At 59.2% G+C, this 27,519-nt stretch overlaps 1 protein-coding gene across 1 annotated transcript; it reads left to right on the top strand.

Annotated features, from left to right (window-relative positions):
* The first annotated feature begins 5,306 nt into the window (after window positions 1–5,306).
* On the top strand, window positions 5,307–26,181 carry GNA15 (G protein subunit alpha 15). Its single transcript, XM_041760578.1, has 7 exons — window positions 5,307–6,281; window positions 12,902–13,086; window positions 17,381–17,535; window positions 18,137–18,265; window positions 20,512–20,641; window positions 21,929–22,082; window positions 25,036–26,181. The coding sequence occupies exons 1-7, from the start codon at window positions 6,137–6,139 to the stop codon at window positions 25,260–25,262; spliced, it is 1,125 nt and encodes a 374-aa protein (XP_041616512.1). The 5' UTR covers window positions 5,307–6,136; the 3' UTR covers window positions 25,263–26,181.
* The last annotated feature ends 1,338 nt before the right edge of the window (window positions 26,182–27,519 follow it).

Here is a 27,519-nt window from a genome sequence, read left to right on the forward strand (position 1 = left end):
GCACCCTGGACGTCCTGGCCCATTGTCCGTCTGTCCAGCCGGTGGGCAGGTGCTGCTCCCACGCCCTCAGCCTGCCCCCCGCCCCTCCCCCGCAGCTCTAACCTGCCTCTTGCGGGGGGGAGGGCCCCTCATCTCACTCTAATAGGGAAACCAAGGCACGGAGTGGCCAGTCCCCCGCCCCGACCGCAGCGCAGCGGTCGCCGGGCTTGGCCTCCAGCTGCGAGCTGCCCAGCTAGACGCAGGCGGGGGCGGAGGGGAACACAGGGCCTTTGTTAACAGCAGGAGGATTTCAGGGCGGAACAGCGCAGAGCGGGGTCCGAGCCCCGCAGCCCGCCCTGCTGACCTGTGCACGGACAGCCCTTGGCTGCTGAGCGCAGTGCGCTGAGCCGCAGAGCACATGTTTAAAAAGATGTATTTATTAAAAAAAAAAGAAAAAGATGTATTTGAGAGACAGAGAGAGAGCTTGAGTGGAGGGCGGGTCCAAGGGAGAGAGAGAGAAACCCAAGCAGACTCCCCTCCGAGTGCAGAGTCTGACGTGGGGCTCGACCCTAGGACCCCGAGGTCACGACCTGAGCCGAAACCAACAGTCGGACGCCCAACCAACTGAGCCACCCAGGCTCCCCGAGAAGAAAGGGCGTTTTTATTTTTAAAAAGATTTTGTTTAATTTTTTTAGACTTTTTAAAATTTTTATTTATTTATGATAGTCACACACAGAGAGAGGCAGAGACACAGGCAGAGGGAGAAGCAGGCTCCATGCAGGGAGCCCGACATGGGACTCGATCCCGGGACCCCGGGGTCATGCCCTGGGCTGAAGGCAGACGCTAAACCCGGGCTGCCCAGAAAGGGCGTTTTTAATACCAGAGGAGCAGCAAGGAGCACGAGGTTGTTTAGGAATAAAGGCGACCGGGAGGGAGTAGTGCCCCTGAAAACTCGCCGGAGCTCGACGGAGCGTAAACCGGCGCTTGCGCTTGGGCAGAAGGTCGTGTCTGGGAAACACCGTCTCCCTAGCACTTCCACACTCAGGCATTTGTCCACGGACAGTGGTCCAGGGGGTCGCCGGGTGGCGTGTGCCGGGTGTCGGGCAGCCCCGAGATGCAATTTAACCAGATGCCCATGCAACGGGGCAGTCAGCCCACCTGCAAGCTGCTGAGCGCAGATCGTAGTTTTCATCGCAGGAAGACGCAGCGTGACTACGTGTGGCTGCGGATGGTAAGTGGACCCGCTGCGGGGATCATTTCACAAGATACCCAAATATCGGGGCCTTATGTCGGACACCTGAAATGAATGCAAAATTATATGCCAATTAAAAATAATAAGTTGGGGATCCCTGGGTGGCTCAGCGGTTTAGCGCCCGCCTTCGGCCCAGAGCATAATCTTGGAGTCCCGGGATCGAATCCCGCGTCAGGCTCCCTGCATGGAGCCTGCGTCGCCCTCTGCCTGTGTCTCCGCCTCTCTCTCTCTCTCTGTGTGTCTCTCATGAATAAATAAGTAAAATCTTTAAAAATAATAATAATAAATATGAAATACTGATCAGAAAAACCAAAGAATGGACGAACAGACGGTGGGATATTCGGCCGAAGCAGCAGCGAGGACTAACGACCTCCCGCCGCGGGCAGCAGCACCACGTGTGTCCCAAACCAATGCAGCGCGATAGGTGGAAACCAGACTCGCCACCAGAGGTCACCTTGAGCAATTCTATGTGAGGTTCAGAAGCTGCTAAAATGAACCGCGACGTGGAGGTTCGCCCTATTCTGAGCAGCAAGTTGCTGCAAGGGGCGACTTTCCGGGAGGGCGTCGTCGACTCAGCCGAGGCCGTGATTGATGGTTCTCGCATGCAAGCAGGAGATGCACGGAGCCAAGGGCCCGGGGTGTGGGGAGGAGTGGGTGCGTCCACGCACCGCCGCGGCCGTCAGCCCGCCCCACTCAGTGATCCTCCCGGTGAGCAAGTGGAGTAGCCGCGGGGACACATCTGAACGGGACCATCGATCCCAGACTCGCAGAAATCCGGGGATGGGAGCTTTGGTGCCAGAACAAGTGGGCATCGGTGTGCAGAAGAGGGAGGAGGAGACGAAGGGGAAGGGGAGGACGGGAGGACGGGGAGGGAGGAGAAGAGGAAGAGCTCCTTGCTCCACACAAAGCGAGTACGTGGACCACAGATCTAAGCGTGACGTGCAAAGTGGTAAAAGTCCCAGAAGAAAAGCCCAGGGAGCATCCTGACGGCCTCGGGTTGGGCGAAGAGCTGTGATAGGACGCGGAAGGCGCGGTCCTCGGAGTTAAAAAACAACATGGGGGGATCCCTGGGTGGCGCAGCGGTTTGGCGCCTGCCTTTGGCCCAGGGCGCGATCCTGGAGACCCGGGATCGAATCCCATATCGGGCTCCCGGTGCATGGAGCCTGCTTCTCCCTCTGCCTTTGTCTCTGCCTCTCTCTCTCTCTCTGTGACTATCATAAATAAATTTAAAAAATTAAAAAAAAAAAAATTAAAAAAAAAACAACATGGGTACATTGAACGTCTTTGAAATTTTTTAAAAAAGATTTTATTTATGAATTCCTGAGAGACACAGAGAGAGGCAGAGACAAGGGCAGAGGGAGAAGCAGGCTCCCTGCGGGGATGCAGGGAGCAGGACTCGATCCCAGGACCCCGGGGTCACGCCCTGAGCCCAAGGCAGACGCTCCACCGCTGAGCCACCCAGGCGCCTGGAACATCATCGAAATTTAAAACGTGTGCTCCTCAAGAGGCCCGGTGAAGGGATGAAAAGCCACCATCTGGCCTGGGAGGGACTATCCGGGAACCCCGCACCCCATAAAGGACTTGTATCCCGACTGTCCGAGGATTTTCCAAATGTAGGAAGGAGAACACAGGACACAAGGCACTAAGCGCGATGGCAGATTCGGTGACCAGCTCCTTCCCAGGGGAAGCACATTAGGTCCATGATGGGACGCCACCACGCACGAGCTTAGATCGGCTGAAACGAAAAACACGGGCAACGGCAAGCGTCCAAGGGGACGCCGCGCACCTGGGTGTCTCATCCGTCGCCGCTGGGGCTGCGAAACGGCGCGGCTGCTTGGCGACCCGGTTAGCCGTGTCCTACAGACCCTGGCCCTGCAACCCCAGCAGGGTTTTGTCCCAGAGAGATGCCCACGCGGCTGCTTGGCGACCCGGTTAGCGGTGTCCTACAGACCCTGGCCCTGCAACCCCAGCGCTTAGGGATTTGTCCCAGAAAGATGCCCACGCGCGTTCGCAGCAGCCCTCTTCTCGAGCACCCCGCGCGGGGAACAGCCGCGGATGTCTGTGGGTGATCGTGAACCCCGCTGGGCGAGGAGGCCCACCCGGGAAGCTACGTAATGGTAGGATGCCGTTGACATGACGTCCTGAGAAATGTGGGAAAAATCATCGCGACGAAGATCGGCGGTTTCCGGGGACTGGGGACGGGACGAGGACCTGACGACCCAGGAGTACCTGGCGGGAGTTTTTCTGGCAACTGCACGGGGGTAATTTCCATGACTCTGCACTTTTGTCCAAACTCGTAGAACTGGGGCGCTCGGGTGGCTCCGCGGTTGAGCGTCTGCCTTGGGCTCAGAGCATGACCCCGGGGTCCCGGGATCGAGTCCCGCATCGGGCTCCCCGCGGGGAGCCTGCTGCTCCCTCTGCCTGTGTCTCTGCCTCTCTCTGGGTCTCTCATGAATAAATAAATAAAATCTTTAAAAAGCCCCAGCTCCTAGGGCCCCGATGATGAATTCAGCACCGCGTAAACCTGAGAAATGAAGGATGAGATCAATCTTCCGACCGAAAACTACCCGCGGGCACAGGAAGACGGCGGGGTCGCAGCAGCGGGGACCGTGGGGCAGAAGCGAGGCGCATCTGGGTCCCCTCCCGGGGCTGACGACGTGCTTCGGCTTCTCCTGGATGCGGATCACGTGGCCGTGGGTTTCACAAGAATTTATTAGGTTATATATTCATGTTTTATGTGTTGTGTGTGTGCGCGTGTCTTAAAAACACACGCACAAGCTCGCCCTGGTATTCCCCGTGCACTAAAACGTGACAGATGTCCCGAACGGCGCCTGGCACGGGGAAGGAAGCAGCTCGCCGGTTAAGGGACCGGAAAGAAGATTTATTTTGAAGCTGGGGACGCTCAGGGCGCCCGGGGCCGCTGCCGGGGGGGCCGAGGGAGCAGCCGGGGCTTTGCTCTGAGGCCAGTGGGAGCCACGGAGGACGTTAGGCCGCGGCCCCCACCCGGTCCCGCTGCGGCGTCCCCTCCTCCGTGTCCTGCGCTCGGCACTGGCATCGGCGTCTGTGACTCAGCTGGGCCTCCCGGTTTTGCCAAGCTGGTTGTTTCTGTTCTGCCGCCCGCCCCCCCTCGCCGCCCCCCTGCCCGCCCCCCTGCCCGCCCCACCTCAGACCTATTTCTGCCTTTGGTCCTTTGCCCCAAGACTGGGAAGTGGCCAGGCCGCGGCCTCGGGGAGCACCTCTCCTCTGGGCCATGGCCATGGGGGGGCGAGAGGCCAGGGGGGCGGGGGCCCGGGGGTCGGGAGAGCGGGGCCGCCCCTACCAGGCCCCGGGGACCCAGCAGGGGCCTCTCTGGAACTTCCCATCTGCCGAGCGTTATGAATCAACGGCCAAGACAACCGCGCAACCTCTGGCCGCGCAGGGGGTGGGCGGGGAGGGCTGCCCGCGCTGCTGTGCGATCCCGGGCTCCTGCTCACCCTCCCTGAGCCTCGCCCCGCCGCCATCTGAGAGGTATCCAGACCTCCCGAGTTATGTGTAGTTCTGGGGCTGGGTGGGCGTGGGGGTAGGGCTTCTAGAACTTTCCAGAGCTTTCTAGAACCTCTCAAAGGGCAAAGATCTGCAGGACTGGAGGCCACCCAAGACCTCCCCTTTTGCTGTGAGTGTCCATCCAGGAAGCGGCCATGTACTCACCTCCCGTGTCACCGTCCTACTTCTAGAGCTTGGGGGTACAGGGCACAGGCTCAGGTGGCCCCGCAGGCTGTCGGGAGAGACCCTGAGCTCTCCCCGGGACCCCTGTGCCCAGGCTGCCTGCCCCCCTCCTCCTCCTTCTGGTGCCTCACGTCATCTGGTCAGCGTGACCTTCTTGACCCCCTATGTAATGCCCCCAACTCGAGCACCCCAGCACCTCCTACCTCCTGCTCTGCTTTATTATTATTATTATTATTATTATTATTGGACTCAGACTGTATCATCATCCCACAGGCTTCACTATTTTTTTTTTTTTGGCTTCACTGTTTTTTAAAAACGTATTTATCTGTCCCTCTATCTAGAGTGTTGGGCGGGGAGGCCAGGGATTTTGTCGTTTTGCTCCCTCTCGTGCTAGAACCGGGTCTGGCACACAGTAGGCCCCCGGTAAACGTCTGCCCGGGAAGGACGGCCGCTCCCAGGCGGCCCGGTCAGCGCCTAGCGCCCGGGCCTGCGGGCTCCCCAGCCCATCCTGTCCTTCCGCCAAACACTCATCTGGGGCCGCCCGGGCACGTCATTTCCTGGCTCTCGGCCTCAGTTTGCTCATCTGCAGTTGGGGGGTGAGAAGAACTCCCATACACGGGAGCCCCCCCATCCCCACGCCCCGCCCCCCAGCCTTCAGGGTTTTTTTGAGAAAGATCAAAGATTGGCATTCTGATCACCTCTCCTAACTGGTTCCCCGGAGGGGAAGAAGGGGTGGGCCTGGGGCCACCCTGGAGGCGGCGTCAGAGGCCGGGACGATGGAGTCCACCCCTTCTCCAGAATGAGGAAGGAGGGCCCAGCGGGCGCTGTGGGGACGGGGACGGACGCTGACTGTGGTCGGGGCCTTTCCTCGCCGGCAGCCCGCCCTCCCCGGGGGCACCCACCCTCAACCAGTTTGGCAGGGCCGGGCAGGTCTGCAGATGGGCGGGGAGCCCTGAGCCTCCACACCTTCTCGGGCTCCTCCTCTGCCCCCCACCCGCCTGAGCCGGGCACTCAGGCCTCGTAGAGCTGGGCCCCCGGTGCCCGAGGCCGGGACATCAGGGGTCCCTGGGGTGACCCCCCAAGGAAAGCCCCCCCCCGGCCAGCCCCCACGCGCCGGCGCCAGGAGCCCTCCCCGGGGCCGGCCGGGGTGCCCTCCCGGGGCCGGGGCCATGCCGCCTCGTGCCCGCTGAGGCCCCCACCATGGCCCGCTCGCTGACCCGGCGCTGCTGCCCCTGCTGCCTGACGGACGATGAGAAGGCGGCGGCCCGGATCGACCAGGAGATCAACAGGATCCTCCTGGAGCAGAAGAAGCGGGATCGCGGGGAGCTGAAGCTGTTGCTGCTGGGTGAGTGGGGCCGGCAGGGCGGCGGGGCACCGGGTCCCAGGCCAGGACGGGGGGTGGGGGGGCTCACCCCTGGCAGGGCCGGGAGAGCTGGAGACCCGCTTCTGGGTGAGAAGACTAAGGCGCAGAGAGCCCCAGGTCTGGTCCCAAGGGGTGGCCCGCGGCCCGGGCCGGCCAGCCGCCTCGTGGGGCATGTGCCAGCGGAGGTGGCCCCGGGGGCGGCAAGCCCAGCCCGCCCTACCGGCTCCGGCTCCGGGCTGCGGCTCCCGGGCCTCGCTGGGACTGCGGGTGCGGGGTGCCCTCCCGCCCTCTCCCCTGCCCGCCGCAAGGGCCCCGCCGCGGGGAGGGCTCGACCCCGTTCGTCCCGGGGCGGGACGTTGCCAGTGGGCTCGGGCGACCGGCCAGTTGATTGACTGACGGATCCACTCATCCATTCATACCCACGATGTATTGGGTAACTCCTGGGGTCCAGCGGCCAAGGACACGGGCAGCGTCCGGGCCCCCGAGGACCACGTCGTGCCGCGATGCTCAGACGTTAGCCCATAAACCAAAGAGCAGATAAAATAATTTCCTGCAGCAAGAAAAGCAAGCAAGAGAAGAAAACAGGGCGGGAGGGAGGAGCGGCGGGGCCGGCAGGCTGTGGGGCTCGAGGCCGTGGCCTCGGAAGCTGCAGGCCGCGTCCCGCACGTGTGACACCCCCCCGCCCCCCCCATCCGCCGCCGCCTCGCTCTGCGTGGGACGTGGGATGTCCTGAACCCCGGGCGGGGGTCACTGGGGAAGCGGTCGGGTGTCCCCGAGGCGCGTCTGCGGGCCCCGGGCCAGGAGGCCGGCCGTCTGTGCGGTGGCCTCGTTTTTCCTGGTTTGGAGGGGAGCGGGAGGTGGGGGGAGCCCGGAACCCCAGGGTCGCGTCTGAGCCCTTCTGACTCGAGCCTTTTATGTAATTCAGGTTTCTGTGATTTACTTTTCCAAGGAAGCCGGCCCGGGGGGCCCCGGGGGGCCCAGACCCTGGCACGCGGCCTCTCACACCCCGGCTCCTGCTGCTTCCCCACAGTCCTTCAGGGGCCACCTGGCTTCTCTGCTTTTCGGGGAATATTTTGTTTTCCTTAGACGGTGGTGAAGTCATCAATGAAGGCTGTCAGAGCCGGGAAGGTTTTAATTAAGAATTTAATGACTTTAATAGGTGTGTCTGATTTCTTCAGACTCGTTAGGCTATTAGGTTAATAATACGTATGATATACGATGTTTTATTGGCTGCTTTTTAATAATACTGTTAATGAGGGCTAGTTGTGCTTTTTTTTTTTTTTTAAGATTTCTATTTATTTATTCATGAGAGACACACAGAAAGAGGCAGAGACACAGGCAGAGGGAGAAGCAGGCTCCTTGCGGGGATCCCGGGCCCCGGGGTCACGCCCTGAGCCAGAGGCAGATGGTCACCGCTGAGCCACCCGGGCGTCCCGGGTTATTTCTTCTTGAATGAGTTTTGGCTGTTGGTGCCTTTCAAAGAATGCGCCCATTTTTCGAAGCTGTCAGAGGTCTGGGCATGCAGTTGTATACCACAGCCCCCGTGCCGTCATCTTTTTCAGGCCTGGAGCATTTGGAGTGGTGTCCCCCCCCGCACCCCTCATTCCATTCCGTCTGCTAGCTTTTTCCCCATCCATCAGGCTCAGGGGTTATCAATGTTGGTGACCTTCCCTTGCACACCTCAAGTTCATATGTGCAAACCGCAGGGCCTTTGCACTTGCTGTTCTCCTGCCGGGAGCTGTCAGCGTCCCTCAAGACAGCATAGGCTCATGTGTCGCCCCCTCGGAGGAGTCTTCCCGGCCTCGCTGGCTACGAGGGCAGCCCGTCCTTCCCGTTCCTCCACGTGATGCCCTTGATCTTTCTTCAGCGCACTCACTCACCGACACGCTCTCAGATTTGTTTATTTGTTCTTCATTTTCTGTGTCTCCGGCTGCACAGCAAACAGCACAAAGGTGGGGACCGTGTCTCTCTCCCCAGTTGCTGGGTCCGGGGCATCGGCCCTGGAGTGCGGGGGCGTGACACAGAGCAGAGGCCCAGAGCGAACTTTGTACACCAACAAGGCAATGGATGAGCATCCTGTTTTGGGGGTGCCCTCCCCTGGAGCCGCGCCGCGTCCCCTGGCCCACCCACTCGGTCCCCTGCACCCCGGCCAGGCCCCCATCGGGAGCCCCCTTCTCCTGCCGTGGTGGGGTTGGTTGTCCACGGCCCCAAGCACTGACCGGCCCCATGGACGGCGCCGTGGACTGTGGTCTTGACCGCCTCCCCCAGCCCCCAGCCCTGAGGCGGCCTCCACACCACTCTCCCCTCTCAAAAACAGGAATTGAATCCAAAAGTTATTTTTTCCTGGAGGTGGCTGATCTTTTTGAGGAAGCAGGGTCGGGCCGGCATCTGTCCCCAACAGGAAGCCCTTGGTGTGTTGGGGAGTGAGGAGCATCTGAGGGAAGCCGTTAAAGGAGCCAGCTCTGTCCACCAGCGCCCGTCCCTGGATGGGGACACCGCGGCCCAGTGAGGCGAGGCCATCGGCCCAGGGTCGCACGGTCAGGATCAGAACCCGGGATTCTGGCTCAAGAGTCCGTGTATTTGACCTCCATGTGTGTGTGCCCCCCGGAGAGGAAAGCCCCTGCTCCCCAAGGACAGATGGGGAAACTGAGATCCAGGGAGGGGATGGACCATGGGATTGGTCTGGGGTCTCCAGCCTGAGCCGCCTGCCCCCCCAACCCCCCGGGCCAGCTCCCTGTGCCCCCCGAGGCTGAGTTCTTGGAGCGTCCGAGGTGCCTGGGCTGCATCCTCCAGGGAAGGAGCCGCATGGGTGTCTCGTGATGCTCGGGGTTGGCACGGCCCCTCCTGGCATCTGTGAGGTTCCAGTTCCTCATCCATCCCCAGAAGGAAGCAGTCACTTCCCTTCTGGCCCCGGCCGGTGGGAAGAGCTCTCCCCGCAGCCCCCAGCCCCGGGGGGAGGGGGTCACGTTCCCGCAGGGGACCTGGAGCCTGGGGCTGGAGACGGTCCACAGCCCTTGGTGGCCTCAGGACAGTCACGGGCTGCAGGCGGGGGGGGGGGTCCACCCTCAGACATCAGGTTGTGACCCATGTGTGAGGCACACAATCCATATTGTGGGGGTGACCCAGACTTATTTTTATTTTATTTATTTGAGAGAGAGAGAGAGAACACAAGTTGGGGGGAAGAGGGAGAAGCAGACTCCCCCCTGAGCAGGGTGCCTGACGCGGGGCTCGATCCCAGGACCCCGGGATCATGACTTGATGCTCAACCCACTGAGTGACCCAGGCGCCCCGGGACCAGGATTTTTTTTTCCCTTTCTCGAAACAGAAGAGAAGAAAATCGAGGGAACTGTTGCCCTGTGAGGCCTCTGACTGCCCTCCTCACTCCCGGGGGAGCCCCGAGGCCCGGAGGTCAGAGGGCGCGGTCCCCAGGGCTGGCCTGAGTGCACCCCCACCCCCGGCGGAACCCCGGCAGCTGCCCGGCTTCCGAGTGTCCACAGACGGACGTTGTCTGATGCCCTGGTGACGCCCCACCGGCGGGGGGGGCTCCTGCTTCCCCGCTAGCTGTGTGCCCCTGGGAAAACCGCCTCACCTCTCTGGTCCTCGGGGTCTCCTGGTGAACCAGAGGGCATGTCTGTGTGGACTGACCGAGGACAGGCACGGAGTATCGTGGCCCCGGGCCCGGCGGACGCCAAGAGTTAAGTCATGCTCCCTGGGATTACTGTTATGGGGAACTTTCTGGTGTCGTCCTTAACACCCACGAGCTCTGGCCTCAGGCAGAACGAGGTCTGAGGCCCACGGCGATCCCATCAGCCAGTCTGGGACTCAGTTTCCCCACATGAAGAGTGAGCCAGGAGCCGTCGGTCCGTCAGGTGAGGCTCTGGAAGATGGTGCGTGTTGGGCTCGGGGGAGCCCCGGGGGCCGGAGAGCTGTGCCCCGACACCTGATGTTCACGTGATCGCAGCGGGGACATTCGCTGGGCCAGAGGCGTCCGTCCCGGAACCCGAGACATTCCGCAATGTGGGGCACACGCGGCTTCACGTTGCGGAGTTTCAGGCCGTGGACCCGTGGCGTGGGGCGTCCGGGGGCAACTTCTTATGTTGGAACGATTCTAGAAGGACAGGAAAGTGGCGAAGGTGGTAGAGGGAGCCGCTGCTCCTGAACGGCCTCCCCTCGCGTTCGCATCTCGGGTAACGCACACGTTTGTCATCGCTGAGAGATGCACGTGGACGCCGCTCGGGCTGGGTGGGGCTGGTTTACGCCGCGGCCCTTTTTCTGCTCCGGATCCCACTCCGCGTCTCACGCGCACCTGACGCCGGGAGGTTTCTCCCCCTTCTCCACTCTTCCTCCGCCCCCCGCCCCGCCAGACGAGCAGGTGTCTATATTCACAATTGACACGGTGACACGGTGCGTAACAGCTACAACTTGCGTGCTCTGTAGTCCTATAGTTAACACACACATTCTCGTCGTTTCCCTGAACGGTTTGCAAGTACGTTGCAGACCTGACACCTTTTGCCCCTAAATACTTGGTGGGTTTGAGCCCACCACGAAGCGGGGCGCCCCAGGTCAGGGCTGAGAGCAGGTGAGGAGTTCCTGGCCTGCACCCCTGACCCGCAGCCCGAACGCTCGCCCCGTTTCCCCGCTATTGTCCCTCGGGGCTAGAGCTCAGGGTCTAGCGGACCTAACGAAGACCCGGTGTCCCCCCGGCCTGCCCTTGTTGCCCTCGGATGTGTAGGGACAGGGAGCCCGGGGTGGGGGGTGACGCAAGACAGCACCTGCTTGTCTCCCCGCTGCCCCGCTCCCCGCTCCCCACCCTCCACCTCCCTCTGCCCCCTCTGCCCCGTTTCCTCTTTCTGGGCTCCAGCCAGGCCACCCCTTCCTTTGCTGCTGCTTCCCTGTTCCCCCTCCCAGCCCGCCAGCCTGTCCCTGGAAGGACCCCATGCCAGGGCCCCCAGGAGGAGCCGGGCAGCGCGGGGCAGGGAGATGCTGGAGGAGCCAGGAGGGAAGACAGAGACACCAGAGAGGGAGGCTGCGGGGCTCAGCCTCGGCTCTGGGCTTCCAGCCCCGAGGCCGCAACACCCAGTGTGGAACATCCAGGTGTGACTGTGGCAAGTCCAGGGCTGGCTTCCGGGGCAGGGAGGGAGGACCTGGGCAGGCCCGCGGCGCCCCAAGCTCAGGAGGGCCTCGTCTTGCACTTGGCCCCGTAAATCGTGTCCACTGGTCCCCACTTGTTGAGTCGCCTCCCAGATTCTCTCGAATGGCCCCTTCTCTCCACCTGGGTCCAGCCCCCACTGAGCTAACCTCCACCCCGGCCCCCGTGCTCCGGCCCACGCGCACCACAGTTTGTCTTCACTACAGCAGCCACCCGAGGACACCTGTGAGGACGCGGGGCAGGTGTTCCACTCCCCCCTCCCACTCTCCAGGGCTCCCTCTTCTCGGGAGTAAAAGTCCAAGTCCTCTCCGCGCTCCCTGAGGCCCTACGCACCTGCCCTGTCCCCTCCCTGTCCTCCCTGTCCTCCCTCTCTCTCCCTCACCCACTCTGCTCCAGCCATACAGGCCTCCTCGCTGCTCCTCCAACACGCCAGGCCTGCTTCTGCCCCAGGACCCTTGCACGGGCTGTGCCCTCTGCATGATGTGCCCTTCCTCCAACCTTCCCAGCCTTTGGATCTCAACTCCACAAGTCACCTCCACGGAGAAGCCACCCCTGACATTCAGCTAAACACTATTTATCCTATCGTCTCTCCTTTGTAAAAGTTTGTCTACTTGAAAGTATTAGAGCAAATAATAACAGCAATTCTAACTACAGTCAATGCTACTACTCCTGACGATAGCGCGAGCGCTGCAGGCATCTGTAACTCTTCCTGTACAAGCAGATAGTAAATATTTTCAGCCCTGGGGCCCAGATGGTCTCTGTCTGGCTGCTCGACTCTGCTGTTGTGGTGAGGAAACAGCCGTAGACAATTCGTACACATGTGGAGGTGACTGTGTGCCAATAAAACTTTATTTATAGACACCGAAACATGAATTTTGTATCATTTCAACATGTGACAAAATAGTTTTTTTTTTTATTCCTTTCAATCGTTTAAAAATGTGAAAACCACAACCATAAAAAGTGTTAGAGACGCAGGGCGACTGGGTGGCTCAGTGGCTGAGCATCTGCCTTTGGCTCAGGGCGTGACTCCGGGGTGCCGGGATCGAGTCCCACATCGGGTTCCCCGCAGGGAGCCTGCTTCTCCCTCTGCCTGTGTCTCTGTGTCTCATGAATAAATAAAATGTAAAAACCCACCAGTCTTAGAGACGTAAAAGCCATCCTACAAACTGTAAACTTGCTGGCCGTGCAGGAACAGGTGGCCAGCTGGATGGCCCCTCGGGCCATGGTTTGCTGACCCCTCCTGGGAGCACCTGACAGTGAACTCCTTTACCATCAGGTAGAGCCAGCGGGCAGGGTCTGTTGCGAACCACATCTTACAGCTGGGGAAACTGAGGCCCAGAAGGTGAAGGCACTCGCCCAGGGTTGCAGAGTGCGGCCCTGGCCGAGCCAGGGTTTGAGCCCTGGGGGTTGGGGGGGGGAACCCCGGGGCTGAGCTGGTGGTGTGCCTCCCCAGGGCCTGGCGAGAGCGGCAAGAGCACGTTCATCAAGCAGATGCGGATCATCCACGGGGCGGGCTACTCGGAGGAGGACCGCAAGGGCTTCCGGCCCCTCGTCTACCAGAACATCTTCGTCTCCATGCGGGCCATGATCGAGGCCATGGAGCGGCTGCAGATCCCCTTCAGCAGGCCTGAGAGCAGCGTGAGCATCCTGGGGCCTCCCCTCCTGGGCTCCAAGCTGGGTGGGGCCTTGGGCTTCAGGGTGGGACATGTCCCTTCGGACCCCAAACCCCGGCTGTGTCCACTAGGGCCCCCAGGGCAGGATGTGTGTCCTCAGACCCCAAAGTCCAGCACTTGCCCCCTCAGATCCTCCCAGGTCAGGACTGTGTCCCCTCAGACCCTGCAAACAGCACCTGGGGCCGGGCCGTATTTGGGGTCCCCAGGGCTTGTTTGTACAGCCCAGGAGTTTCCTGAGGGTGTTCTGTGTGTCCAGGCAGCTTGGTGTCCCTCCATGTGTCCCCGTGGATCTGTGGGCTCCGTCACCTCTCCCTGGGCCCCAGCTCCCGGGGGGGAGTCCTGAGCCACCCCGTTTGGCTGGGGTGGGGGGGCAGCCATGCGGCGGCCGGCACATCACCTTCCAGGGAAGTTGACTCGGGAACGCTCTGTGCCATGTGCCCCCGTAACCGTCTCGGTGGCCGGTGCGCGGTGGCCGGTCCGGTGGCCTGTGCAACGTGCTCATCCTGCGTAACTACGATGTCGTGCCCCGCTGGTGGCCCCCGAGTCCCCTCCGCCAGCCCTACTCTGCTCTCCATGTCCGTGGGTTTGCCTTTTCTCAATGTCGCGTGGGAGCGGGACCGTCCGTGCCTCGCTTATTTCTGTTACCACGACGTCCGCGGGGCCACGCGCGCCGTTACCAAGCAGAATCCCGTCCTCTCCCACGGCTTGTGCTCGCGCCATCCGTCCGGCGACACGCAGGGCCGCGGGCCGCCAGGACCTCTCCAAGATCCTCATCTCCGCCTGCGGGTCAGAGCCCCAGAAGCACTCGCTGGACCCCAGGGCAGGCGGGTTTCAGGGTTTTCGAGGAAGCTCCGGGCTGTTTCCCACGGCCGCCGGGGCGCAAGCGTTCCAGTTTGTCCACACCACTCGTCTTTTCTTTGGGTTTTATATTATATTTTATTTTTTTAATTTTTATTTATTTGTGATAGTCACACACACAGAGAGAGAGAGAGAGAGAGAGAGAGGCAGAGACATAGGCAGAGGGAGAAGCAGGCTCCATGCACCAGGAGCCCGACGTGGGATTCGATCCCGGGTCTCCAGGATCGCGCCCTGGGCCAAAGGCAGGCGCCAAACCGCTGCACCACCCAGGGATCCCCTTTTCTTTGGGTTTTATAAGAGCCGTTGTGACAGGTGTCAGCTGACATCACCTTTCTCAGATCAGGAGGCTTCTGAGTTTGAATCTGGGCCGGTCCCGGGCTTCAGGAGATCCTCACGGGGCTCGTGGTGAGAACACGATAAATTAAAGGAGCCAAAAGCTCTCGGCATGGGGGCCTGAAGGGGGTAGGGGGCGGTGAGCATCAGTGGATGGGATGACTTTAACCCCCAGGAAACCCCTCCCGCTGGGGACCGTCATCCCCACCTCCCAGACGAGAAGCAAGAGGAGTGGGGACACTTAGCTTGATATTCACAGTCCCCAAGTGGAAGACTCAAGATAAGCACCTGCTGGCCCTGTCACCACCTTCCGTTACACCGCCTTTCCTTACAAAGTAACGTATTTTTTTTTGTTTTTTTTTTTTTGTTTTTTTTTTATTGGGACATAACACGCGAGCCAAAGAAGCCAGGTGGCGGGCTCGGTGAATCATCACAGAGCAAACACGTGGGTAACCACTGCCTGGAGACAAGAAGCAGAACATGAGGTCCCTTCCCGAAATCACTACCACCCTCCGGCCCAGGCCTAACCACTAGCCCATCTCCCATCAGCACGTTGCCTAGTTTTTGAACTTCCCCTACGTGGAATGCCACGGAATTTTCTGCCATGTGTGGCCTGTGGCACTGCATGGTTCATCTGTGGCCCTTCCGTGTTTGGAGGCGCAGTGGCGGTTGGTTCGTCTCCACCATGAGCCGTTTGTGAAAGCCTTAGCATTTCCGTTGGGTGTCCGCGTAGAGGTGGATGCGGATCATAAAGTGGATTAGGTTAGGGGGAGACACCGAACTGTCTCCGAGCAGTTGTACCAGTCCACGCTCCCGCCTGCAGCGCACACGCACGCTCGAAGACTTCCACCTGCCGCACGTCCTCACCTGCACGTGGCGCCGTCACCTCGGTGTAGCCGTTCTGGAGGGTTCTTAGTAGTGTTTTTACTGTGGTTGTGATTCGCACCGCCCTGATTAAGGGGGGGTTGCACACCTTTCCATATGTTTGTTGGGAACTGGGATGTTCCATTTGACGAGGCGACTGTTCACATCTTCTGCCCATTTTTGTTTTTGTTTTTGGCCTTTGCCCATCAAAAAAGAAGTACTTCCCTTTTTGTTTCTTCTTCTTACAGATCTGTGGCATAATAAATTTTATTTATTTATTCATTCATGAGAGACACAGAGAGAGAGGGGCAGAGACACAGGCAGAGAGAGAAGCGGGCTCCATGCAAGGAGCCTGACATGGGATTCGATCCCAGGTCTCCAGGATCATACCCTAGGCTGAAGGCAGCACTAAACCACTGAGCCACCAGGGCTGCCCAAGAGATGGTTTTCCACCCCAAAGTCATGATGAAACTCTCTGCTGCCATCTTTTATTTATTAAGATTTTATTTATCTATTCCTGAGAGACACAGAGAGAGGCAGAGACACAGGCAGAGGGAGAAGCAGGCCCCACGCAGGGAGCCTGATGTGGGACTCGATCCCAGGACCCCGGGGTCACACACTGAGCCGAAGGCAGACGCTCAACCACTGAGCCCCAGGTGCCCCCATCTCTGTCTTTTATTGTTTCGTATTTAGACTTACATTCCACCCGGAATTGATTTTTGTGTACGGTGTGAGGCAGGGATTATGTTTCTCTTTCCTTCCCCACCCGCATCCTGCGGGCAGATATTCAGTTGTGCCAGCGCCACTTACACTTTTCTCACGGTATCAAGGTCTCGTCTTGGTGATAAATCGGGTGTTCAAATGTGCCTGGATCCGCTAATCCTCCCTGTTCTGTTCCATTGACCAATTTATCTGCCTCTGAGTGAATATCGCTTCATGGTGATGAGTGTAGCTGGTATCTAGGCTTCGAGCCTGCCAGTGGAAATCCTGCCACTTTATTCTTCTCCAGAATTGTCTTGGCTACTCTGGGCCCTTGTGCATTTCTACATAGTTTAGAATTATCTTGTCAGTGTTTACACACACGCACACCTTCACACCTTTCTGGGGTTTTGGTAGAATTGCGTGGCATCTGTGGATTGCTTTGGGCAGAATGGGCAGTGGAAAAAGATGCTCTTTCAATCCATGAACATGGCATAGCCCTCCAATCATTTAGATCCTTAAAATCTTTCCTTAGTGATGTTTTCTACATTTCAGTGTAGAGAGCTTTCACGTCTGTTGCTGGATTTATCCCTAGGCATTTGATGTCTTTTGGTGCTACCATAAATGGGATTTACATTTTTAAAAATTTGCATGGTCAGTGGTGACTATATGGCCACCCGTTTGATTTTTGTTTATGGATCTTGCATGCGGGGACCTTGCTAAGTTATATGTTCCTCTGATAGCTCATCTCTAGACGATTTTGGATCTTCTACACATAGTCGTGTTACCTGTGAATAACAGTGTAACGTATTCGTTTCCAAACCTGACACCTTTCGTTCCCTCTCCCTGTTGTATGGTACCGGGGAGGACCTCAATGCAGTGTGAATTAGAGCTCTGGGACATCTTTGTCACACTTCCAGCCTCGGAGGGACACACAAGTCCACATAAGCACACATGCATGTGCCCAGATGCGTGCACGCACATACACGCACAGATTCACAGCGTATGCAAGCCCACCTGCACACATACCCGCATGCATGCACACAGCGGTGCACACACGTGCCTGTGCACAGGCCAACCCAGGAGTCTGAGCAGCAGTGAGGTGTTCCTGCTGGAAAGAAAGGAGAACAGAGGAACAGAGGTTGCTGTGAGGAAGAGGACACACGAGGGGCCACTGGGCGGGTGGCTGAGGCCGCACATGCCTCTACCTCCCCGAGAGACCCGGCCACCTGGGTCATGGCACTAAGTCTCTAATGGTGACACCTGCGGCGACCTGCCCCGTACACGTCAAAGAACCAGAACTGACATCCCTGCACATGTGTCCTCTGCTGCCCTTCTGCCCTCCATCTGCGGACAATCACGTCGGGGAAGGAAGGAGCGGAGCGGAGGGCAGGAGCAGGAAGGGCAGCGGGCGGCGGGCGCGGAGACAGGCGGTGGCTCGCAGGGCTGTGCGCAGGGTGCCCGCCCCACAGGCTGCCCTGACTCGCCCGTCCGTCCCTCCCCAGCACCATGCCAGTCTGGTCATGAGCCAGGACCCCTACAAGGTGACCACTTTCGAGAAGCGCTACGCCGTGGCCATGCAGTGGCTGTGGAGGGACGCCGGCATCCGGGCCTGCTACGAGCGCCGCCGGGAGTTCCACCTGCTTGACTCAGCCGTGTAGTGAGTCTGGGGTCTGCGGGCAGCGGGTGCGGGGTGCAGGGCACAGCGGAGACGCCCCCAGGGATGAACTCCCAGGAGGATGGTGCCCAGGCTGGTTGGCTGCCACGGTGGGACACGCTGTGGGGTGGGCTGGCTGTAGATGGTCTTGCTCCAGGGTGATAATGTCATTCCTGTGGGGATGCAGCTCTTGGGGTGACGCTGTTCCAACAGTGACATCATTCCGGGGGTGACGCTGGTCGTCATCACACAGTAACGCCGTCCTGAGTACGATGCTGCGCATCTAGGCTGATTTGGCAGCTGGGAGCCTACTCCCAGGCCATCACTTTTCTTGGGACAGCACCACCCCTGGGGTGACAGCTCCCTGAAGGTGACACCCCTCCCCAGCGACACTGTCCTTGAGGTCACACTGCTCCGAGGGTGAAACCGCTTCTCCTCGATGCTCCCACAGCCTCAGGGTGATGTTTCCTGCAGACCCACAGATCCTGGGCCCTCCCCCAGGAGCTCCCCTCCCCGAGCAGGCACCTCATTGGGCTTTGGGGGGGTGGGTCTGAGAAACAAACTAAGGCTGCAAGACCGGGCCTCAGGGCTCCTCACTCCACAGCTACCTGTCCCACCTGGAGCGTATCACCGAGGAGGGCTACGTGCCCACAGCACAGGACGTGCTCCGGAGCCGCATGCCTACCACTGGCATCAATGAGTACTGCTTCTCCGTGCAGAAGACCAACCTGCGGTGAGCTCACAGCCTGGGGAGTGGGGGGGGGGGAGCTTCCTATAGGAGGGGCAAAGGCCCTGAGGCCCTGAAGGGTGAGTAGGAGTTCCCTAGTCACAGTCCTCAAGGGGCTTCCAGGCCACAGAGGGCAGAGCTGGATCTAGGCACCTTCAGCCCCCTCGAAGGGGGGCAACCAGAGCTCCAGGGGTGCAGGTCTATGGAGAGGACATTGATATTAGGGCATTGAAGGATGAGTAGGCGTTCACTAGGAGGACTCTCGAAGGGCTGCTGGGCAGGAGGAGACAGAGACTGTGTGGTCAGTGATAGTCCAGAAGGATGGGCTCAGGGCTGGGGAAGCTCAGAGGGTGACCTCCTTGAGGGCATGAGGCTGGGGGTCAGGAGACTCAGGAGGAGGCAGGAGCCACGATCCAGGCAGGAAGGGTTGGTAGGGGCCATGGCAGTGGTCATGGGGATTGTGCAAAAATCGTTTTGGTGTAGAATGGGCAAGACTAGATGCGTGTAAGGATCTGAGAATCAAGGGGACGGGGTACATGTTGGGCCACAGTGGTGGCGGCAGCATGGAGGTATTTGATTAGACAATGAAGTCATTTGGGCACTGCAGTCTTTGGGGTCCGGGGCATCTCAGAGGTAGCTGGACACACAGAGGCCTGAGCTGGAAGGCAGAGGTGTGAGTGGCCAGCGCAGTGAGGGGTCGTCCAGGCAGAATGCGGGCCAGTGTCAAAGGCTAAGGCGAGGTCAGGGAGAGTTCACTGAGAGCAGTGACTTCTGGGGTTGGTGATGAGAGGGTCATCGGTGACCTCAACGAGCTCTGTGTCTGTGAGCTGATGGCAGGGAGCTGTGGAAGGTGCAGGGTGCAACACGGGTGTGTTCACTTCACCCCACTGTGTCCCATGCTTCGCTGGATTGACCCCCCAAACATGCTCCTCTGGCCTTTTCCTGATGAAGATGGTTCATAATTTTCTGTTTGCCATCAGTCTCCCCTGATGGAGAGCCCCCCAAGGCTAGGGGATGAGTTTGATTCTCCTGCTTTCCTAGTGATGATCAGCTCAAGATCAGAGGGGAAGTTGGTGAATGTGAGAGGATGACTGGGAAGACAGAAGGATGAACAAATGGATGGAGGGATGGGTGTATGTGGAAGGTGTGTGGACGGGCGGGTGAATGGATGGATGCATGGGGGGTAGGTGGGTGGGTAGATGGATGGACAGATAGATGGGTGGGTGGGTGAGTAGGTGGGCAGGTGGATGGATGGATGGATGGGTGGACGGATGGATACATGTGTGATGAATGGATAGGTGGGTGGGTGGGTGGGTGGATGGAAGGGTGGATGTGCAGATAGATGGATGAATTGATCAAAGTTTAGGAATGAAGGTAGAGGTTGGAGAAGCTCACAGGAAAGGCTGGGCTAAGGCACCAATTTTCAAAGGTGGGAGCCTTGAGTGTGTTCTTAGGCCTAATCCAGGGAGCGAGGGCTCAGAGGAAGCTGGGACCAGGAGCATGGAGGCTGGCAAGGAGCCTCCCCACATCTGTCTCAGTCTCCAGAGCCCCACTGTCCGCTACTGCCCGCCCCATTCTGCTCTGGGGTTTCAGGGAGTCTGCACCAGCGGGGTGGGGCTCAGGGATCGGGAGCCACAGGGCACCAGCCTTGGTTTCCCATCCGTACAAAGGGGCAAGTCTCTTCTTGCTCTGGGGCTCCTGGCATTTCCTGTCGGCTGCCTGGGTAACAGTCCCATCCCCGGGGAGATGATGCAAGGCTTGTTATCAGTGACCCACATTTCTTAGAGAGAACAGGAAGACGGGAGGGCTCGGGCTTTTGTTGCGGTGTGTGGAGGTGGAGGCTGGGCCCTCGCCCTGGGCCACACACAGAGGGATGGTGTCCGCTGGTCAGAACAATGCGCATGTCACGGGTGGGGAAACTGAGTTCTGGACAAGTTCTGCAGTTTGCCCCAGGTCACCGGGCCAGAACCGGGGCAGACCCCGGGTGTGTCTGACCTGCTGTCCTCCGCGGGGTGCAAATCAGGCAGCCCAGTCCAGAGGCTCGCCAAGGTCTCCCCTCCCGTGCCTCAGTTTCTTCATGGGCCGAACAGTAACACCTGCCTCATGGGGTGAAATGCGGTAACACAGCAGAGGCATTGGCCCCGAGGCTGGCATTGATTATATATTGATCTCGACATGCCCCAGGGTGCCCGGGGTCTGGGGTGCCACGGCAGGGGGGGCTAGGTCTGACGGGGTGATTCCCGAATCGGCAGGATCGTGGACGTCGGGGGCCAGAAGTCAGAACGCAAGAAGTGGATCCACTGCTTCGAGAACGTGATTGCCCTCATCTACCTGGCCTCGCTGAGCGAATACGACCAGTGTCTGGAGGAGAATAACCAGGAGGTGAGGGCCACCGCGGGGACAGGGCGCCGCCTCCTCCTGGCCCGGGCCGCGGCTGAGCAGGGAACCCACTGCCACTGTTGAGCGGGCGCGTGCGTGTCCGGCGTGGCTTTCAGCTCCGCTCTGCACCCTTCCGTGGCCAGAGCACTGAGTGCCCAGACCCAGATCCACGAGCAGTGTGTGGCCAGGACCCTGGACTCTCTCTCTAAGGGACACTCAAGCCCCCGAGACAGGGCCCCCAGGAAGCACTGCAGCTGGCCCGGGAAAATGGGTCCCGCCCCGGGGATAGCGGCCTGCTTTCATCCGGAAAGGCCGCGCTTCGCTCTTTTGTGAACTCTTCTCCCGATTAAGACCCGGATCACTTCAGACCTTTGCGCTTTTAGGGTGTGAAGCTTTACACGCACAGTCTGAGGGTCCAGGGGTCAGATGCTATAATTTTTACTTTCAGACCAAATGAAACAATGAGTTTGAGGTCATGCCGCCACAGATGTTGCTCGAATGCAGCCGCATGCGATGTCCTAGTTTGCTGGGGGCTGTCGTGATAAAGGACGACAGCCTGGGGGCAGGAGCCACAGAGACGCCCCCTCTCCCAGCGCTGGAGGCCGCACGCCCCGCCCTGGATCAGCCAGGCTCCTTCCTCCCGAGTCGTGAGGGAGACTCTGTCCCCAGCTCCCCTTGCTTCGGGGTCCCTTGGCCTGTACACTCGTCTCTCCATCTCTGCCTCTGTGGTCACCTGGCCTTACCCCCGTGTATCTGTGTCCAAATGTCCCCTCTTTTTTTTTTTTTTAAGATTTTATTTATTCATGAGAGACACACACACACAGAGGCAGAGACACAGGCAGAGGGAGAAGCAGGCTCCATGCAGGGAGCCCGATGTGGGACTCGATCCCAGGTCTCCAGGATCACGCCCTGGGCCGAAGGCGGCGCTACACCGCTGGGCCACCCAGAGATTCCCACCAAATGTCTCCTCTTTAGAAGGGACCCCTGGCAGTGGAGGTGGCAATCTATCTAGCATGACCTCTTCTTACCTCTTTACATCTTCAAAGACCCTATCTCCAGATAAGGTCCCATTCTGAAGTTCCAGAGGGACATGAATTTGTGGGGGACACTAGTCAAACCAGTACAGGCTGCGCCAAAGCACAGGCGCACCCCCTCTGACCTGGGCGGGAATCGGGGACCCCAAGCCCCTGGACGTTAGGCTGACAGCCCACTGTGGAGACGTGGGGGAGGGCTCCTGTCTGGGCCAAGCTGGCTGTTAGATCAATGACCTGCCCGTTCCCCTCGACCCAGAACCGAATGAAGGAGAGCCTGGCCCTATTTGGCACCATCCTGGAGCTGCCCTGGTTCAAAAGCACGTCTGTCATCCTCTTCCTCAACAAAACTGACATCCTGGAGGAGAAGATCCCCACTTCCCACCTGGCTACCTACTTCCCCAGTTTCCAGGGTGAGTGGTTCTAGAACTTTCTGTAGCCTTCACCTCCCAAAAGCAGCTCCCAAGAGAGATGCTGGCCTGGACCCTAGCCCAGCCAGAGCCAGTGGAGTTTCAGATGGGATGGGACAGGCCCCAGTTCCAGACCCAAGCTGCGCGAGTCTCCGTGTCCCCCTCTGCAGCGTGGGGGGAAGGTGACAGGCGCCATCATTCCCGATGCCGTGGCTGCGAGCAGGGAGCCCTGGAGAGGCAGGTGTAGATCTGTTGCGTGTGGGTCCGCTGTAGGGTTCATTGTCATCAGCCACACCTGGAAGGTGTCAACAGCTATTTCCAGAATCTTCCTAGATTTTTGAGACTTCTTTTTCGACTCTTTCGCAGTCACCTTATCTATATCTCAGATAGCAGATTAGGAAGGAGACCAGTGCCTGACCTTTGGACAAGTCCTTCCAAGGCACGCAGCTCTGTTTTCCTAGACACGGTGACCTCCTTTCACGCAGTGGGTTGTAGCAATAGGTTTGCGTCGTGTCTGGGCATGTGCCTGTGGCAGGAGCAGGTTTGAGAGCGAGCCCTCAGCGCCGGCAGCCCGAGGGGCACAGGGCCTGGCCATCTGGACAGCAGGACACGGGGTCAGGATGGAGAGGGGACGTGGGGGTCTGGTGGGTCCCAGGAAGGGGTGCACTGGCTCACACTTCCCTGGGGGGCCACTGGGAGGGGCTGGTGGACGTATCCCAGCTGAGCGACACACTGCCCCTGAGCTTGGGGCTTGAGGCCTCCATTCGACTTTGCTCACGTTTTTGTGGGGCAGGAACTTGGGAAGGGTGGAGGCGGGGAAGTTCATGTTCCATGCGTGTGGCATCAGCTGAGGTGGCCGGATGGAGATGCACCTCCAAGGTGGCTTCTTCCACTGTGGGTCTGATCCCTCTGCACCTCTCTCCCTCTCCCTCCCGCCTCCCCCTCCTCCCTCTCTCCTGCTCCTCACTCCCTCCTACTCTCCCCCTGCACCCCTCCCTGGCCCCATCTGGTGTCTCCTAAGCCACGGCCCCTTCACGAGGCTTGGGCTTCCTCACCTCATGGCTGTTTTGGGGTAGCCAGACTTCACCCCTGGGGTGGGGGGAGCCTCAGAAGTCGCGGGTGGTTACAGACGCCTCACTCTACTGGTCAGGCAGGTTGCTCAGGGCAGCTCAGTCAGGAGGAGGCAAGCAGACTCCCCTCTTCATGGCCAAATGCCCCCCACCTACAGCGAGGGGGTGATGGCAGCCGTCCCGGAGACAGCTGGCTTTATTTCCTGGGGCCATAAACAAGGGGGCAGAAAACAAGCAAAGGGTGTCCCCTCAATTAAGGAGGCCAGAAATCCGAAATCAAGATGTCGACAGGATTGGTCTTCCGGAGGCTCTGACTCCTAGCATCTCCCCTAGCCTCTGGTTGGGGTCCCTTGGCTTACAGATACATCTCTCCGACCTGCCTCAGTTGTCACATGGCCTTCTGTGTGTGTGTTTGTGTCTTTCCTCTTATAAGGACTCCAGTCGTTGGCTACTGGGCCCACCCGAATCCAGTATGACCCCAATTCAAGCCAACTAATTACATCTGCAAAGACCCTATTTCCAAATAAGGTCATACTCTGAGGTTCTGGGTGGACATAAATTTGGGGGGAGCTATTCACTTCCATACACAACAACCACGGTAGCTTGGTGACATCACCATGAGTGTGACCCTTGGCCCTGTCAGGTCTCAGAGCCCATGTGAACCCATCCCAGTCAATCAGATCCAGAAGACTTGGGGGCCTGGGAGACAGATGTGAACTTGTTCCATCATGGGGGACAGCCCTGACTCCCTCCCCAGCTGAGCAGCCTTGGGAATGGGGGCATGGCCTGGAGATTTGGGGATGGGGATAAAGTGGGCAGTTTTGAGGGACTGTTTTCCTTCACATCAAAGGGAACCTTCGTGACTCATCTTTTTCTCCCAGCCACAGGCTGGAGTACTCTGCCAACTTCCGGCTCTTGGTCCTTTCCTCTTCTATAGTAAATAATATCTGTGGTTATAACGACAGCTCACGCATCTAACACCGATGGAGGCACCCTAGTGTATGGACTAGTCTAATCCTCACTAAAAAGTCCTGTGGAGTAGAGTTCTTTCTTCTCACCACTATAGATGGGGAAATCGAGGCACGGGGAAGTGCAATCACTTGCCAAAGGCCACACTGCCAGTGAGTGGCAGAGGCAGGTTTCGAACCCAGGCTGCCTGGATCAGGAGCCACCACCAGCCTTCCCCACTGAGTACCCTGCCTTTCTGGAAGAATGATAATAACATTCTGATTATTGAGCCCAGAGCCCTCTACATGATTGCACCGAGTCCTCACAACTCTGGGAGGCTTGGGGGTGTCAGGATCCCCTTTTTGCAAATGAGCAAACTGAGGCTCACGGCAGTTACATGGACGTCATAAGGCAACCCGGCGAGTAGCAGCAGAGTCGGGTCTTGGGCTCCAGAGACAGAGAGAGGGACGGAGATACTGACACAGAAATAGAGACTGAGCGTGTCCACTGCCTCACCAGGGTGGCCATCCCTCCCCTTCCCTTGGCCTCAGTTTACCCATCTGCACCTCTCAGCGAGATCTTTCTCCGCAGCTCCAAGTTCCCATCCCGTCAGCTGGAAGCCCAGCCAAGAGGGTTTCTTTCTTTGACGTAGTTCTGCCCAAAGTCTCGGAGCCAAGTCTTATTGGTCCATTCCAGGTCACGTGACCAGCGGAGCTCTTTCTTGAGGCTCCCACTGGCTGGACCTGGCGGTCACGTGACCCTCTAGGGGGGCCCAAGATGGCGCCGCCGGCACCGCGGTGCGTGGTACCTGCGGCCGCTGCAGCCCCGGGGGCGGCCACGTCTGGAGCAGGGGCTCCAAGGCCCCTCCTGGCCCAGGAGGGACAGTCTCCGCCTGCCCCACGGGCCGCGTGCCCTGACCGCCCCCCCCTGCCCCCCAGGCCCGAGGCAGGACGCGGAGGCAGCCAAGAGGTTCATCCTGGACATGTACACGGGCATGTACGCCAGCTGCGTGGACGGCGCTGACGGGGGCAGGAAGGGCCCGCGCTCCCGGCGCCTCTTCAGCCACTACACGTGCGCCACGGACACGCAGAACATCCGCAAGGTCTTCAAGGACGTGCGGGACTCGGTCCTGGCCCGCTACCTGGACGAGATCAACCTGCTGTGACCCAGGCCGCGCTGCCCCCGGGGCTCAGACCCGCGCGTGGCAGCGGGACCTGCGGGCGGACGGGCCCCGGTAGCCCCGCCGCCCCTTGCGCTCAGCCCCACGTCCAGGCGGCGGAAGGGCCGAGTGAGTCGGGGCTTGGAGGCCGGACGCCCCCCCTCCGTGGTCCGCCGCCCCGGGACAGCCCCTGGGCTCGCCCTCCCTTGACCCCGTTGACCTCCTCGGAAGGGGAGCACCAGGGCCACTGGGGACGCGGGGTGGAGGGGTGAGGAGCAGGGGAGGGGACTCGGCCCGCCCTGGGCAGTGCTGGGTGCTCTCCGGGGCAGAGGCCGCGACCTCCCCCACCCCACCCCGCGGTCGGGGTGCGCCGCCCCGGGGCGGGGGGCGTGGTCCTGCAGCCCGAGGGACCGGACTCTGGCGCCCCCTAGCGGGCCTGAGGCGGCACCGCCAGCCTGAGGTCGGGGAAGCCCGGGAGGCAAGAGACCTGCAAAACCCTGCGTGTTCTCACCTGTTTACAGACGAGGGAAACTGAGGCCCACAGGCATTTCCCCCGCTTCCCAGGCTGGGGGCCGGGCGCACTGCATCTTACAACCTTCTGTATTTATTCCCTCCCCGTCTGTGGGGCCCCTTGCAGAACATTAAAACATGATGGTCTGGAGCCCTGTGATCTGAGGGGCGTCCCGTGTCTCACTGCGCAGCCCCTTCTCAGGTCACCTGTCCCAGGTCGCGTAGCAGCACAGAGAAGGAGGGGGGACATTCGTGTTGTCCACTCACCTGTGCAGGGCGCGTCCTCAGAGCCGTGTGAGGCCCATGCTATTCACCCCAAATTCCAGGAGCCACCCCTCACCTGGGGTGAAGGTGGAGCTGCAGATGGCGATGGCTCCAGGGCCCTCAAGCCAGCCCGCCTCGGTCTGCAGGTGAGGGAACAGGTGCAGGGGAATGCAGGCGTGTGACCGCGGCCCCCGCCTGCGGGAGGGCAGAGCCAAGGCACTGATCCCTTCAACACTTTTTGTTTTGTTTTATTTTACTTTTAAAAATATACACTTTATTTTCCAGAACGGTCCTATTTACAGAAAAATTGTGATGCTAGTACAGAGTTGCCGTATGAAACCGTACCCAGTTTCCCTACTATTAACATCTTCCGTTAAGATGGTCCTTTTCTTTTTTTCTTTTTTTGTGGATAATTAATGGACGAAGACTGACTTGTTCCGTGATGAACGGAAGTCTGTTCTTTATCCGGATTTCCTCAATTTTTCCCTAGTGGCCTTTTCCTGTCCAGGACACCAGTCAGGACACCACAGGACATTAGGCTGTCATGTCACCTTAGGTGCTGCTGGGCTGTGGCAGTTTCTCAGACTTTCCTCACATTTGGAATTTTATTTTATTATTCTTTTATTTTTTATTTTTATTTTTATTTTTTTACATTTGGAATTTTAAAGAATTTACTGGCGTCCCCCCACCCCAGCGATTCATGAATTGGGGAGCATCCAATCTAGTGGATAGATAGAAGCTCCTGACTTCCCTTGTTTTTTTGATGATCCTGACAGTTTTTCTTTTAAGATTTTATGTATTTATTTATTTATTTTAAAGATTTTATTTATTTATTCATAGAGACAGAGAGAGGCAGAGAGACAGGCAGAGGGAGAAGCAGGCTCCATGCAAGGACCCGATGCAGGACTCGATCCCAGGACTGGGAACATGACCTGAGCCTAAGGCAGGTGCTCAACGGCTGAGCCCCCCAGGTGTCCCCGATGATCCCGGCAGTTTGAAGCAGTCGGGCAGGGATTGCATTCATTTCCCCCAGCTGCTAAAACAAAGTACCACACACCGGGTGACTCTGTCTCAGTCCTGGGGGGCGGGAGTCAAGGTGTGGCAGGGCACGCTCCCTCTGGAGGCTCCAGCGCAGGGTCCTTCCTGCCTCTCGAGCTTTGGGGGCTCCAGGTACACCTTGGCCCCGTCTCCACATGACCCCTTCTTATGTGTGTCTGTGTCTGTGTCCACATTCCCCTCCCTTATGGGGCCACCAGTCATACTGCATGGGGACCCACCCTAATGGCCTCGTCTTTGCTTGATCACATCTGCGAACACCCTGTTTCCAAAGAAGATCACATTCGCACAGACCAGGGGTGAGGACTTTCCCATCCATATCTCCTTACAGGTGTTTTGTGGAAAGTCCTCGGTGAGGTTTGCCTAGGGTGTTCCTCATGCTTAGGCTCCAGTTACGGGTTTTAGGGCAGAGGGCCACAGAGGCAAAGGGCCA

This window comes from Vulpes lagopus, chromosome 7, assembly GCF_018345385.1.
Source record: "Vulpes lagopus strain Blue_001 chromosome 7, ASM1834538v1, whole genome shotgun sequence".
Classification (NCBI taxonomy): domain Eukaryota; kingdom Metazoa; phylum Chordata; class Mammalia; order Carnivora; family Canidae; genus Vulpes; species Vulpes lagopus.

Excerpts from the sequence above, each read along its gene's own strand:
- GNA15 (XM_041760578.1), top strand. The coding sequence starts at position 6,137 with ATGGCCCGCTCGCTGACCCGGCGCTGCTGCCCCTGCTGCCTGACGGAC. Across the intron at positions 17,536-18,136 it reads CTGCTTGACTCAGCCGTGTA|CTACCTGTCCCACCTGGAGC; the intron begins GTGAGTCTGGGG and ends CTCACTCCACAG. Across the intron at positions 18,266-20,511 it reads GTGCAGAAGACCAACCTGCG|GATCGTGGACGTCGGGGGCC; the intron begins GTGAGCTCACAG and ends CCGAATCGGCAG.